At 37.7% G+C, this 16712-nt stretch overlaps 1 protein-coding gene and 1 pseudogene across 1 annotated transcript; one reads left to right on the top strand and one right to left on the bottom strand.

Annotated features, from left to right (window-relative positions):
• The first annotated feature begins 528 nt into the window (after window positions 1-528).
• On the top strand, window positions 529-12011 carry LOC120181850 (annotated as a pseudogene).
• Window positions 12012-12949: 938 nt separating this feature from the next.
• On the bottom strand, window positions 12950-15740 carry LOC120181848 (exocyst complex component EXO70A1-like). Its single transcript, XM_039186892.1, has one exon. The coding sequence runs from the start codon at window positions 15300-15302 to the stop codon at window positions 13254-13256; it is 2049 nt and encodes a 682-aa protein (XP_039042823.1). The 5' UTR covers window positions 15303-15740; the 3' UTR covers window positions 12950-13253.
• Between the last annotated feature and the right edge of the window lie 972 nt (window positions 15741-16712).

Below are 16712 nucleotides of genomic sequence, written 5' to 3'. Positions count from 1 at the left end.
ATGTGAAGATTCACCTTGGAAAAAATGAGATGAACAAATGTTATTGGTTGGGATCACAGATGACATGGTGAGTCGAATCCATCTAATAATTTTTCGTGAAAAAAACCCATATTTTGGAGTGATGATCATATGTTAACTAATGATTTTTATCTATAGAGTGAACTTTTTGTCCGAAAATAAAATATTGAGGTCAAAATGGTTAAAAATAATAATATAAACCAAAATAACTATTTTGATAAATCTTAAGATCAATTTTAATATTATGCCTGCAAGATAATATATATTTGATATTTTTTAGTCTCTTAAATAACGCATAGTACCCTGCAATTTTTTATTTTTTTAGACACCATTTAAGTTGCATGGTAGATGAAAATTATCAAGACGGAACATGTTAACCGGGTCCCATGGTGGCTGCACTTTTTGGTACTACAAATGGAGGGCAGTGCTTAGGGGCTCCTTCCTCCGCCATTTCACGTATATATAAACACCTAAACGCTGGAACAGAGACTCCATTCGTTTACGTTAAAGATACCAAACCCATAACCAGAAGAAAAAAAAAAACAGGGAAACGCCTCCGTTTCTTATACTACCGTCATTTTCTTCCAACTTTTCCTCTGTTAGTGGCTTCTTAGCATTGAGAATCAGCCCGCTTCTTTTCCGTGCTCCGAGTAGATGAGTATTTAAGCGTTTCTCGTGGTTCCTTTTTTATATTTGATTTTGCTGTATACATGTTCTAGTAGCTGCAAGTTCCTTTTCCGGCTAATCACCACACGACTAAGGTTGGAATATGGCGGGCGGCATAAGCCTAGAAGAGATAAAAAAGGAGTCAGTCGATCTGGTATGTTTTTGTTCTTTCATCGCTTTACATCAATCGTATTAATTTGAAACATGCAATTATTATTGGATTGTTGTTTTGCTTTTCAAATCACAAAAAGGCGCGATTACGTAGGGATCATATATTTTTGTAACGTCCCTGTTCTGGAATTTTATGAAACGAGTGTGTATCTTAACTTCTAATTCCCTGTTTCACTAAACCTGTGGAGGCTTTAGAAATATTTTTTTGGGGATGAATTTAAACCAAACTAAGAGGGAAATCATTTCTTAGATATGATTTATTTTTCCGTATGATTCAAGGTTGATGGTGAAGCAGCTATGTTTCCTAATTTCACCAAGCATTTTCGTTCATTCCAAACAAATTAAGCGACGATAATCGTTTACTTGAGCTTAATAACTGTATCTACATTTTATTTTCTTTAATTAATAGGATATCTGTTTCTTGTAAGATCGACTACCGATTTTCTCCTATCCACCTACCATGTGCTTTGATCACATCCTTTTCACTCTATGTATTATTTCATTTCTTTTCAAATAATTAAGAGGTTTGGATTGAGCAAACAGCTTGGGATGAGTATAGGAGTCACTATTTTTCGCCATAAATCTTGCGTTTGTTTTTCAAACGTTAAATTTACCATTGAAAAGTAAACAGAAGTTTCCTTATGGGACTTTTTAAGAGGATGCTATGATTATAATTTTTTAAATAGAAATTTGTTATATCAATTTTACTTCTTTGTGTTGATAATTACTGCATGAGATGATCATGTAAAAGAAGTAGTTTATATGTCTTATTGTGGATAATTTTTATAGTGGAGGAGTAAAAATAAATAAATTATGATAATTATATATAAAAAAACTATAAAAATATCTTTTAAGTGTGTAGAGGCAAACAATGAAGGTGAGGGGTATCAATTTTATTTTAAAGTGTTGTTAATTTTATTTTTACTATTTTTCATAGAAAAATCATGGATATTTTTTTTTAAAAAAATAAGTGTAATTTTTAAAACTTGACTCTACTGTCATAGAGGCTCATATGAGATTGATTCTCTCACTCAATTTATTATATTTATTAATATCAGATTTTAAACTTTTAACCTTATTTAAATAATTCAAAATTTATTTATTATTTGCTCCTAATTTGAAAAACAAATTGTACCCCTTTAGTTTTGCTGTTCATAACATTTTTATTGGTGACGTAACAAATGAAAAAAAACTAAAAATATATTTAAAAAATATATATTGTTATAATAGTAATTTTATTTTTTAATATAATATCTTTTTTAAAAAATTATTTATAAAAACTAAGTCTTAAAAGATTATTATCTATTAAAATAGCCATCAGGTTCATACAAACATTCCCACTCATGAAAAAGCTACCAATCATTTAAAGGTTTTAAAGGAATATTTACTTTTATATATAATAATTATGATTTTTTTCACCTATACATTAAAAATGATAGTGGAAAACTCGACCTTTCTATTTATAATAATCTTACCATACTAAAAAATAAATTCCACAGATTTGCTTTAGGTTATGGAATTTTTTACCTTCGAAGTTATAGAATTTAGGTTGTAATTTCCATTTTTCTTTAGCTTTGGGAGCAATCATTCTCCTTAGGTGCACTTTTGATTGATGAATTAATAATTAAGTTGGTTAAATAAGTGATAAATTATTGTAGGAACGGATTCCTATCGAGGAAGTTTTCGAGCAACTGAAATGTACAAGAGCAGGCTTGACTACCGACGAAGGCACCAAACGCCTTCAAGTTTTTGGTCCAAACAAACTAGAAGAGAAAAAGGTCTATACATTACCATAATCCCTACACGTACATGTTTCTAAATTTCCATCTTGTATTCAGTTGTATAATCTGATATGTAATATGGTGCCAACAGCAGAGCAAATTTCTCAAGTTCTTGGGTTTTATGTGGAACCCTTTGTCCTGGGTCGTGGAAGCTGCTGCTATAATGGCTATTGCCTTGGCAAATGGTGATGGAAGACCTCCGGACTGGCAGGACTTCGTCGGTATCATTGTCTTGTTGGTGATCAACTCCACCATCAGTTTTATAGAAGAAAATAATGCTGGCAACGCTGCAGCTGCTCTCATGGCTAATCTTGCTCCCAAAACTAAGGTGGAAATCAAGATATAGACAATCAATGGTTTGTTGAGAATTATCTGTCTTATTTTGATCCTGATTTCAGCTTGTTCTTGTACCATAATGTAGGTTCTTAGAGATGGTCGATGGAGTGAGCAAGAAGCAGCAATTCTGGTGGTTCCTGGGGATATTATCACTATAAAACTTGGAGAAAGTTCCAGCTGATGCTCGCCTTCTCGAGGGTGATCCTTTGAAGATTGTTCAGTCTGCTCTCACTGGGGAGTCTCTTCCTGTCACGAAGAATCCATCAGATGAAGTGTTCTCTGGATAAACCTGTAAACAGGGTGAAATAGAAGTCGTTGTTATTGCAACTGGTGTTCACACCTTCTTTGGTAAAGCTGCCCACCCAGTGGACAGCACCAATCAAGTTGGGCATTTCCAGCAAGTGCTTACTGCCATTGGTAATTTTTGCATTTGCTCAATTTCTGTTGGAATAATCATTGAGATAATAGTCATGTACCCAATACAGCACCGCAAGTATAGGGATTGTTAAGAATTTAGTATATACTCAGAAAACGATTACTGCCATTTCATTTATTTCTCAGCGCAAGTATACATGACTTAGCACTTGATTGCTGAGCTAAGAAGTAATCTGCTTAACAAAAAATATAACCGTATAACAGCACCCTAACAGCCTACAGATTTGATTTCCTGCAACACAGTGTACGCTACTAACTATGAGCTTAATTACAACTTCTTGAATCTTCTCCATGCATGCTATGCTTAAGTATGCACTCGATCATTCTTCCAACATTCCTCCTGCTTTTCCTCTCCTCCTTCTTTTTTAAGACACACATTCACCTGTTCTCGAAAAATTGCAAAGGCTATCTTTGACAAGGGCTTTGTAAATCCATCTGCTAGCTGATGTTCAGCAGGGACATATGTCTAACACATAATTGATTTCCAACAATTTTTTCCTAACAAAGTGCACATCTAAATCAACATGTTTAGATTGTGCATGATGAACCAGATTCGCACTTAACGATATGGCACTCGTGTTATCACACCAAATGATTGGTTTTTCCTGCTGAGTTACTCCAATATCATTCAAAAATGCATCTATCCAGGTAACCTCTGCAACAGCATCTGCAAGGCTGCGATATTTGGCTTCCATGGTCGACCTGGAGACAACCTTATGTTTCTTTGTACTCGAGGACACCAGGTTACCACCAAGTAGAACACAATGTCCTGAAATCGATATGCGATCATCGACACAACCACCCCAATCTGCATCCGCAAAAGCAACGATTCTTAGCGCTTTCCTTGAGGGCTTGAAGAACAAACCATACTCAACTGTTCCAGCTAAGTATCTTAGAATACGCTTGGCAGCCTGCATATGAGTCTCGCGTGGTTCGTGCATAAATTGAGCAACCTTGCTCACGCTATACACTATGTCAGGTCTTGTGTGACATGCATAAAGCAGTGCACCAACCATACTTTGAAATGCTCGAGCATCTTCAATAAATTTTCTAGCATCCTTTTGAAGTTTATTTGAAACCACCATTGGATTACTGGTAGAAGTTGCCTTCATCATGTTCGACTTCTTTAGTAATTCTGAAATAAACCTCTTTTGAGACAACATAAGACCCTGTGGACTGCGTTGGACTTCAATCCCCAAGAAATAATTCAACTCACCAAGGTCCTTTAACGAGAAATTGATTTTGAGTGACTGAACCACTCGTTCAATTGCAGTAACCGACTGACCAGTGATCACAATATCATTGACATAAACAAGTATATAGGTTATTTCCCCTTCAGTAAGTGAAACGAACAGAGATGCATCTGCTCTTGACACATGAAACCCCAGCTGTATCAGGCTATCTTTTAGTTTGTTGTTCCAGTTTCTAGGAGCTTGACGCAACCCATACAAAGCCTTATGCAGCTTACAGACAAGCCTAGTCCCATCCTTAGCTAACTGCTCAAATCCAGGCGACTGTTGCATAAAGACTTCCTCAGACAGGTCACCATGGAGAAAAGCGTTATTTACATCCACATGTCGAAGTGGCCATTTGTTTGATACAACTATGGAGAGGATAACATTTAGAGTTGGGAACTTAACCACGGGACTGAAGGTTTCCTTGAAGTCCTGTCTGGAACTTGTAGAAATCCCTTTGCCACTAACCTTGCCTTGTAACGTTGAATTGAACCATCAGGATTTTTTTTCAGTTTGAACAGCCACTTGCATCCAACTGCTGTTCATCCAGTTGGCAATGGAACCAACGTCCATGTTCCATTTCGTTGTAAAGCAGCAAGTTCATCATGAACTGCAGAAGTCCATTGACTCAACTTCATAGCCTGACTAATATCAGTAGGAATGTCACTATCTTCTATAGCAAGTAATACCTTAGGTTTGAAAATCCCATGTTTACTTCGAATAACCATAGGGTGAGTGTTGAGTAGTGGAACCTGATCAGAACATCAACAACTTCTACTGGAGGTTGGGATGACTCATTAACTTCTTCAGCACTGATCATAGGAGAACTACTCGGATGTAAATTTTGAGTCGAGTGATATGACGATTCAATTTCATTACTGAACTCATTACCATGAGCCACTTCATTCTCAGATGAGCTTGTCTGAGATGTTGATGTACTAGGATGTTCCAGAATTGGAGCCACGACAGTAGGACATGGCCTATGTCTTCGAGGAACAACTTCTAGCGATGTTGATCGTGAAGATGAAACCATGCGGTGAACATCATCCTGTTTAGCATCTACAAAGGGAAATCATCAAATTTAACATGTCTGCTAATAAAGATACGAGCATTAGCTCCAAGGCATTGAAAACCTCTATGCTGAGAGCTATAGCCAAGAAATGTACACTCTTGAGATCGAGGCATCAATTTATGAGGTTGAAAGTCTCGCAGATATGGAAAACATCTACAACCAAAGACTCGCATGGTTGTGTAATCGGGTTTCTTGTTAAATAGCTTCTTAAACGGGGAAACATTATTCAACATTTTACTTGGTAGACGATTTATCAGATATGCTGCAGTGGTAACAACATAGGACCAAAACTTAATTGGAAGATAAGCTTGTGCTAGCAACAGAAGTGCCAACTCAATGAGGTGTCTATGCTTACGCTCAACAACTCCATTTTTCTCGGATGAGTGAGGACATGTGACTCTATGCAAAATTCCTGCACGAGCTAACTCAGTTGTCCAGTTCCTATATTCACCACCCCAATCGCTTTGTATAGCCTTGATTGACAGTGAGGATTGAGTCTCAACCATGCTCTTGAATAGACTTAAGGCAGTTATAGCTTATGACTTATTCTTCAACAAGTAAACCCACGTATGTCTGGTACACGCATCTACAAAAGAGATGTAATATTGAAAATCAGCTGAGGGCTCAGGCGAGGGACCCCAAAGATCTGTGAAAATGAGTTGAAATGGTTCATCATACACCGTGGATGAGTCAACAAAGGGCAGTTTATGGCTTTTACCCAAACAACAAGCAACACACAGCTGATTCGTATTACTTGGAATATCAATCTCAATGGAATTACAAACCAATTTCAAAGTGGAAAATGCTGGATGACCTAATCTTCTATGCCAAAGCTCAAATGAGTTACAATGGTTATGAACTGCATAAGCCTTAGCATTATTACAAACATTCAACTGACTATCCAAGGTAAATGTGTAAAGTCCCCCATTTTGCCTTCCTCGAAGAAAAACATTGCCTGTAACTTCGAACACAACAAGTATCAGCATGGAATTCGAAGAAGATGTGATTATCCCTAGCAAGCTTTGACACGGAGAGAAGGTGTTTAGTGATTTTAGGGACATGAAGAAGATCGATAAGTAATAAATTTTGTTAAGAATACCTTAAAATAGATCGTCCTACTGATTGAACATTAAGAGATGAACCATTTCCATCATCGAGATTACCTGGTTCATCAAGATCAGTAGGGTGAGTAATGTGAGCAGCTTCAGGTGTGACATGATGCGTCACCCCTGAGTCCACGATCCACTGAGCTTGAGATGGTTTCACACTTGTAGAAGCAGCACGAGCACCCTGTGTAGCCTCTGAACTAACTTCAGATTTATTAGCACAACACGTACAAGCAACACTATCAAGATTAACATAATTAACACTGCTCAAATTTTCCTTGTATTGTGATCGAGTATTATTGGCAAGAATTCCAGCAAAGTCACGATCAAACCTGTACCAACATCGATCAACCGTATGGCCAACCTTACCACATAACTGACATTGCAGCCGTGCACGACCCTTACCACCAGCTCGACCATCACGCATTGTTGAGGGCTGCTATTTGAATTCATTAGTGATGTCAGAACCAGTAGATCCACCATGGATTTGTCCGTGAGCGATATTAGCACTCATAGGGAGACTCTCAACTTGCGAATCGAAACCAGCTAATTGTGTCTCCTCATCAATTAGAATAGAAGAGACATGATCGAGTGACAGTGTGTCAGGACTCGATGTTATGACAGCCATAAAGGACTGGTATTCTCTCGACAAACCTTTCAGAATACTAACCACATGCTCCACCTGTGAAACCGGGCTGCCACATGATTCACAAACTTCTTTGACTCGAGTGAGGTACACTCGCATAGAATCATCACCCTTCCTCAGTGATTGGAACTTATAATGCAAGTTCATCACTGTAGTTGTGAATTTGTTAGCAAAGAATTGAACAACTGTGCTCCATACAGCTACAGCAGTCTCGGCTTCAACGAATTGTGGCAGGAGGGGAGCACTAATCGTTGATAAAAGCCAGGATGCGAGAGCACTATCCTGTGCCATGTAATCTTCAAATGCCTCATTAACAACCGACGTACCTTCAGCTTTGACAATAAACTCAGGTGGAATAGGCATCAAGCCATTGAGGAGCCACTCCAAATGATGACTGCGCATCGTAAGCAGAACATGCTGCCTCCACAGCAGGTAATTCGTCTCGTCTAGCACCACATTAGCCTTTTTATTGGTAAACATAATGCTCAACAGTAATTAAGTGATTAAGCAACAAGAAGCATAGGAACCCCAGAACCTTTAGCGAAAGATATCATGTTAAGAATTTAGTATTTACTCAGAAAACGATTACTGCCATTTCATTGATTTCTTAGTGCAAGTATACATGACTTATATAGCATTTGATTGCTGAGCTAAGAAGTAATTTGCTTAACAAAAAATATAACCGTATAACAACACCCTAACAGCCTACAGATTTGATTTCCTGCAACACAGTGTACGCTACTAACTATGAGCTTAATTACAACTTCTTGAATCTTCTCCATGCACGCCATGCTTAAGTCTGCACTCAATAATTCTTCCAACAGGGATGGAGTTGACAATTTGCTGGTTCTCTTGATTGGTGGAATCCCAATTGCTATGCCAACTGTGTTGTCTGTCACCATGGCTATTGGTTCCCATAGGCTTTCTCAGCAAGGGGCTTTTACAAAGAGAATGATCGCCATCGAGGAAATGGCAGGCATGGATGTTCTCTGCAGTGATAAGACTGGGACTCTGACTCTAAACAAACTTAAAGTTGATAGAACCCTAATTGAAGTGTTTACAAAGGGAGTCGAAAAAGAGCATGTTTTACTCTATGCAGCAAGGGCTTCAAGGACTGAAAATCAGGATGTTATTGATGCCGCAATTGTAGGAATGCTTGCTGATCCAAAGGAGGTATTGTTTTTTTCCAAGTCTTTCTTCTTCTATTGTTACCATTAGGTCCTAGAGCTTTGAATCATCTTTTACACTAATTGGCAAGGCACGAGCTGGTATCCGCGACATTCATTTCTTACCATTCAACCCTGTGGACAAGAGAATTGCTCTAACCTACATTGATTCTGATGGAAACTGGCATCGTGCTAGCAAAGGTGCTCCAAAGCAGGTAATAATACTTTTCTCCCATTTTGGAATATCAATTTTGAAGTTTTAGGTAGATAGCTTCTAACTTATATGCTTTCATTGTCTTTGAAAATAGATCTTAAATCTTTGTAATTGCAAAGAAGATGTCAGGAGAAAGGTTCATTCGGTTATTGATAAATTTGCTGAACGTGGACTTCGATCTTTAGCTGTTGCAAGACAGGTCAGAAAAACAAACTTTTGAATGATTCATGTTGATTAGATAAGTTAATTGGTGTAGTCATATTGTTTAGTTTCCTTTCTACAGCAAGTACCTGAAAAAACAAAGGACGCTCCTGGGGCACCATGGCAGCTTATTGGTTTGTTGCCACTATTTGATCCCCCGAGACATGATAGTGCTGAAACCATCAGAAGAGCTCTAAACCTTGGAGTGAATGTTAAGATGATTACTGGTAAGAGTTGTTTAAATGTTATTTAAATATTGAACATTGTCTACAGTTTAAAGATGCAAATTTTATGTTATTTTTCTATCATACCAGGGGATCAGCTTTCCATTGCCAAAGAAACCGGCAGGAGGCTTGGAATGGAAACCAACATGTAACCTTCATCTTCCTTTCTGGGTCAAGACAAGGATGCTTCCGTTGCTTCTCTCCCTGTAGATGAATTGATCGAGAAGGCTGATGGATTTGCAGGAGTATTCCCTGGTGTGTTTAATTGTCAAATGTCTACCTAAATATTTGATATTCTGAAAAATGGAAATTATTAAAATGCATGTTTTGGTAAGAACTTGGTCGATCATTAAAGAGTCGTGTTACACTTGGCGCTTGTTACCGTGCACATCACTTGTTGATTTACAGGAACATTTGATATTCTTAGGTTGTTTCTGATAGTGTCATTATTTTATTTGCCATAAGGTCTCATGCTAAGTTCTCCCCGATAACAGTTTGTTTTCACATCAATGACAGAACACAAATATGAAATTGTCAAAAGGCTACAGGAGAGAAAGCATATTTATGGCATGACAGGAGATGGAGTCAACGATGCTCCTGCTTTAAAGAAGGCAGACATTGGAATTGCTGTTGCTGACGCCACAGATGCCGCTCGAAGTGCTTCAGACATCGTGCTTACTGAACCTGGGCTAAGTGTCATTATCAGTGCAGTGCTAACCAGCAGGGCTATTTTTCAAAGGATGAAGAACTACACTGTAAGCCATATCCAAGCTTACTTTTGTTTTCAATGTACAATCCTTTACTCCACAGGGCAAGCGTTTCTAACTTCGTCTCTTGTTCCTTTCGACTTCTATAGATCTATGCTGTTTAATTACCATTCGTATTGTGGTAAGTATATACAGACCTGCTGAGACTTCAACAATGATAATTGCAAATAGTTTTACAAATGGATTAGCTTATTCATCTTCATTTTGGCAGTTTGGCTTCATGTTTATAGCCTTGATATGGAAGTTTGACTTTGCACCCTTCATGGTTTTAATCATTGCCATTACCAGATTGTTACTTCAATATGTCTATGTAAAATCCACCAGGAAACTTACCATTGTCATGCATCTGAGTTATTTCATCATCACACATATCTATAGGTACAATCATGACAATTTCCAAGGACAGAGTAAAGCCATCTCCACAGCCAGACAGCTGGAAACTCAAGGAAACTTTCTCTACTGGCATTGTGCTTGGAGGTTACTTAGCACTAATGACTGTTATTCTTCTGGGCAATGAAAGACACCGATTTCTTCTCCACAAGTTCAGCTTCTATCTAATTTATGCCTTATTTTGATGTGATTTCCTTTTGATTTTGCTAAGTTTCCTTTCTTATTTTTCAGGACAAGTTTAACGTTAGGTCACTGAGGGATCGTCCTGAAGAAATGATGGCAACTTTATACCTTCAAGTTAGTATTGTGAGTCAGGCCCTCATTTTTGTCACGCGGTCTCGCAGCTGGTCCTTTGTTGAACGTCCTGGACTTCTATTAGTCAGTGCATTCTTTGCTGCTCAGCTGGTAAGAAAATTTAACTCATCATTTGAGATATCAACTGCTTGAAAGTCCGTTTGTTCTCTTCGTAAGAGTTTAACAGGCCTCACTTCATTTTGTGTAAAGCAACTAGATGCACTGTTCCTAGTACAGCTAAATCAATATAGATGGTTTTTGTTGCAGTGAATTTTGACAAATACATAGCTTCCTGTTAACACATAATGAAGCTTAGCCACTTGTATTTGGCAGGTGGCTACTCTGATAGCTGTCTATGCAAATTGGGGTTTCGCAAAGATAAAAGGAATGGGCTGGGGGTGGGCTGGGGTTATCTGGTTTTACAATGTGGTGACTAATATTCCACTTGATCTTATAAAATTCGCGATCCGTTACGTTCTTAGTGGAAAGGCTTGGGACAATCTTCTGGAGAACAAGGTAGGATTCATCATGACTTTCAATGGATCTCTCCATTTCTGCTATGTAGTATTTGTACATGTTTCTGATTCGTTTGCACTTATTATTCTGTGTTCCTATTAAAGACCGCCTTCACTACGAAGAAAGATTACGGAAAAGAGGAAAGAGAAGCACAATGGGCAACTGCTCAGAGAACTCTGCACGGTCTTCAACCACCTGAAACCTCAAACGTATTCAATGAAAGGAGCAGTTACAGGGAACTTTCGGAGATTGCAGAGCAGGCCAAGCGTAGGGCTGAGGTAGCAAGGTGAGTTGAACTAATTTCCATGCATATGCACAAAAGAAAACATCCTTTTTTGTGATTATGATCTTAATATATACATATAACTTATGTTGTAGGCTGAGGGAGCTGAATACGCTGAAGGGGCATGTCGAATCAGTTGTGAAGCTGAAGGGACTTGATATCGATACGATTCAGTAGCATTATACAGTTTAATGCTAAAGCCGCAAGCAGCATACGATCAACGAAGGATGATAATGATCTTGTGTTCCTCCCTCTCTCCAAAGAAAATATATACGACGAACAAGGCCTACGGCCAATTTTATGAGAGACAAAGATAATGAAAAGGAATCTGTAATATTGTTAGTATTCTAAGTTTAGTTTATGTAAGTACGTTCAACTCTTAACCTGGCCTGCTTGCCTAACCTTGCTTCTGCATCTACGATTCCGTCTTTATTTCCTTGTATGGATCAACATTTTAGTTACGGAGATATGTTGACATTGCATTGTTGCATTGCAGGAATGTAAAAACCTTTCCTTTCCATTCGTTTTAGTATATATTAGAGAATCGATTTATTCTCAAGTTACGTTGGCCTTGAAACTAATCCATGTCAGGTCGGCTAGATGCAATCGAGATGACGGAACTTGTGCATAAAGCAACCAAATGATAAAGGGATGACCGGACAAGGAATAAGCACATCCAGCAACAAACCTACCTATGTAACTACCCTTTACCTCGACAAGAAACAAACTGATCGTGTACAAAGAACGGAATTAAGTCGCAGTTTTTGATATACAGAGTGGAAAGTTATACAGGGAAGGGCCAGGCGTATACTACATCCGATATCATCCTTTTCACCGTAACAGCTGACACAATCATCGTTGTAGATGCTTTCCGTTAAGCATTTCGACGATGCTTCTTCCGATAGCACAGTGCTCATTTTACTGTCTTTTCTTCTGGTGCAAGTAATTTCTGTCATAATATCAAGCTGATCTAATTCCCCTATATCAACACAGACTGGAGTGGTGAAATAAACTGAAAACTTCAAAGGATCATACCAAAACAAAAGCGAACTTCATATGACATTATCCATATCCAGTCTCATTTGTCTACGCTGGTTGTAAAAGTTTAGGCCATCAGGGAGCAAGCTGGTACTAATTTCGACATCGATTTGTTATCACCCACCAAGGAGAGAACCTTTCGTGCTTTTTTTAACTAAATATTTTTTAATTAAAAACTAGAATGACCCTATTTCCAATCATTTATCGAAATAATACCCTTTAGTTGGATTTTATTCAAAAAGAAGAAATACATGTAACATGCATAGGAGATGCGTGTTAGCACGAATTGAGCATGAAATCCTAATAACAAGAACATGTACATCGAACCCATCCTAATAACAAGAAAAAAAAATTAAGGGCATTTCATCAGAGTAAATTCTTTAGGGAATGTTGATGACTAAATAAATTTAATTAATCACAGCTTAGACCTCCACTTTTCACTTTTATGTCACAATATTGAACATTTGAACATGAAGGTCCAGCAATTGCCTACTAGCTAGCAACTAAATTAACAAGTGAATATGAAAGTAAACTTGAAATGCTATACCTGAAAATATCAATTCTCTTATCTACCAACTCAGTACTTGCTTGTTATGTCCCCTACCCCACCATCCATTATATTCGCAGTTGACATAACATAGCAAAACTGTGCACAAGATATACCTTAAACATCTAAAACACCCACATATTACAATCACGCAACTGCAGATGCAGTTCGGCGAAGATCTACCCCGTTATCGATTTTGCTGTCAGTTGGTCTGCCTTTGAAACTGCCATACCTTTCCCGCCTAGGCAGAAAAAGAGAAAGGAGCATTTGTTCCAACCCCTGCACTGTGTACTTTGCATATTTACTGGAACTTGCATCTTGTTCCACCAATGGCCCATAAGTTTGCATATAGCTTCGATAGACGGGTAGAATCGCCTGCACTATTAGTTGGCATGTCTTCTCCCTCAAATCTCTTTCTGAGATAACCCAACCAGACTGCTTTTTATACATCTCATCAAAAGCTTCATTAAAAGTTTTCAACCTTTTCTTTACGAGATCACGAGCAGTGGCACGACCACCTGAGAACAGGATTAACCCTTCACGGCTTAAATGACCAGGGAGCTTACCCCAGCTCTCTCTTAAGAATACAGTGGAATAATACTCCTTATACTGTTCATGATCTTTCAACCAAGCATCTCCCATGAGCTCTCCAATTTTAGTTCCCTTTAAGTGTTTGTATAGATGCCAGTGGCTGTTCATAGTGAAAAGATAGGACAGGGTAGCATCACCATATGCCTTCACCCATGTTTCCAAATTCAGATCAACGGCCTTAATTATTTTCAAAACTTCATTAACAAGAATCATCTCCTGAAATTTTTTATGCTTCCAGCTTTGGTGAATGACGAGAACTTGGGTCAGGATCGGCCTATACTCATCACCAAGCAGTTTATTGCAGTACTCGGTTATGAAACTCACCAACTTAGGAATGCTCCCATCCAGAGGAGGAGGAATCTGCCTCTGTAATTCCACCTGAACAAAGATTTCCCAGAAAATTTCGGCTGCACCATCAATAACCCTCTTGATGAGATCTCTTGTCAGGTTTTGGATCTCAATGCATGCTGCTCCCCCAAAGAGCCTGTTGAAATCCAATCTCAATTTGTTCAAAGATGCAAATATATCCAATAACTTGAGAAGCTTTAAAGGTTCTTTCTTGCTTTCCGTAATAGTCTTCCCAAACTGAAGAAAAGCAAGAATGCCAGCTTGTGCAGCTATTTTTGCAAAACATCCCATCCAAACATCCAGGCCAATCTTCTCGAAAACATCATTACACAGTTTGAACTCTGCCTCGAACAAATGCTTTACTGCAAACTCTAAATGTCTTCCCCACTGTCGTATATACCCTTCTATGCTCTGCACATCGTTGAACTCCGAGATTGAGATCTCAAGATAATCCAAATCAAGTGCCTTCAAGCTAGCTCTGACATTTGAACTACGAACTTCAACATAGATTGTAATGCACTTCTCAAGTCTATTATTAGCAATCAGCCTACCAAGAATTGCTTGCAACTTCTGAGTAACAGTCACCGGCAAGGGCGACGGTGCAATGCATGCTTGTTCGCCTAGTGATGGAGATGACATTGGAAGTGGCATGCTATGCTCCGTCAATAGTCTTCTAAACTCATTTTCCAGTTGATCCAATGCAGCATCTAAAAGACCCCCATCAAGATGTATTATTTCCCCATCATTTTGCAACTCCCTTAGGCCCTTGAGTGATGTCTTCAAATTTGACAAATACCGTCCGTCAGCAACTCTGTTATCCTCCAAATACTCGATTATATCTTCCAACCATTGAATAGCCAATCCACAGTTATCACCAAGAAACCTCAATGCCTCTTTGAGGCGTTTCAACACCGATAAATACCCAGGAAGATCATTCCTGGGATCTGATAGAAGGGACTTTTCAAGCCCATGAACCGCGTCGAAAACCTTAAGCACTGCAGCAGCAGGGCCCACTGCTCGGTTGATATGGCCCCCAACAGCTGCAAGCGCGTCCTTGTCAGCAAGAATTGGGCGGACTGCAGCTTCTAAGGAAGGCAATCTTTGGTTGATCTCCTCTATTCTAGGTCCAGCCTTTTCAAGAGCCAATCCTAGGGATTTTGTTTTCTCTAAGCCGAGCTTTAGTGACTTTCTTGCAGCTATCAAATTATCAATACAAAATTTGTTATTGCAATCATCACCAGCTGCAGATGGGTCCATCTTATTCCCCCAAAGGAAAAGCCTAATCAAAATCCAAGCTTGTAAACTGAGACTACAAATTTGGAGACCTACAAGCACTTCCAAAATGGGTATTTTATCCTACAGTATAATTCTCATGGGAAATCTGATCAATTTCCCGCGAATTCATGCAAGAAAACCCCTTTATTATTTTTCTTTATTATTTATCAAATCAAACCATAAAAAGAAGAAGAAAGGGAACAGTAAGACGGTGGGGAGAAAGCGAGTAAAAGAAACTCACTTCGGAAACGGAGAAGCACAAGTGTGGGGGTGAGAGAGGTGAGTTGAACAGGCGAGATGAGCTGGAAGGAGAGAGTTGGAGCGGATTCTGAATCGTTGAGTTTTGGGTCCAAAGAGAAACCCCAAAGTAAGACGCAAATTGAGAGAGTGGGAAGAAGGAAGACACCACCTTTTGAATTGGTCTTCTTTTAACCTTTATTTTATGCATTGAAGAAAGCGTTGTCCATCGTTGGCCAAGGGATCCTTTTTTTTATTTGTTTATAGTTGTACCTCTTTTCATCCTCAAAATTCACACCTCTTTATTATTATATTTATTGCAACTTTGCAGCTGTAAAATACAACTTAATTATACATTTGGTTATAAATGAGTCACTTTTGTTTCCAAAAACTATAAATGAGTCATATTGCCTTAGGCAATGGGTTCTATACCCACTTAGAGCACCTCATTCCTTCTCTTAAGTCCCTCTATCCCTCCCCTCTAATAGAATTAAGATTAAAATTAGATTTTTTTTAAATAATTTAATAAATTTAATTTTTTATATTTAAAGGTTTCATCAATTTAATATTTTCACGATAATATTAAACCAAGTCAATTAATTGAATCAAAATAATATTTGAATAAACATATTATGTTATGATGCACCAATAAGATATTTTTAAATGGATTTATATCAGAAAAATAATATAATATTTTTAAGAAAAAAATAAAAAAATGTAAGAGAAAAATGAAAACTGAATTGATAGATCTTTTAAACATAAATTGATAAAATCTTAAATATGTTAAATTTATTGTATTTATTATAAATAAAGATAAATTGATATGATGTATAAATTTTAGAGACTAAAATTGTTATTATTTCAAATTATGTCATTATTTTATATAGTATTTAACGGCTAATTATCTGTTTGTAATAATATTTTAAGGGTTAAGATCCACTTATATAGCGTAAACTTTTTAGTTTTACACCATTTTAAGATCATTGGATAAGAGGAAATTAAAGGCTGAGTTAACTCTTTGTTTATTTTTTCAGTAAATATCTTCTTATTTCCTACTTTTAATCTCATCATTTGATTTCCTCTCACCCAACAATCCTAAAAATGTGTAGAACTTTAGAATATGTAATTGGATCCTAGACCATATTTTAATTAAAT

The sequence above is a fragment of the Hibiscus syriacus genome, unplaced genomic scaffold (genome assembly GCF_006381635.1).
Source record: "Hibiscus syriacus cultivar Baekdansim isolate YM2019G1 unplaced genomic scaffold, ASM638163v2 tig00112540_pilon, whole genome shotgun sequence".
Taxonomy (NCBI): Eukaryota; Viridiplantae; Streptophyta; class Magnoliopsida; order Malvales; family Malvaceae; genus Hibiscus; species Hibiscus syriacus.
The sequence above is the reverse complement of the archived record's forward strand: the minus strand, read 5'-3'. Positions and strand labels throughout refer to the sequence as shown.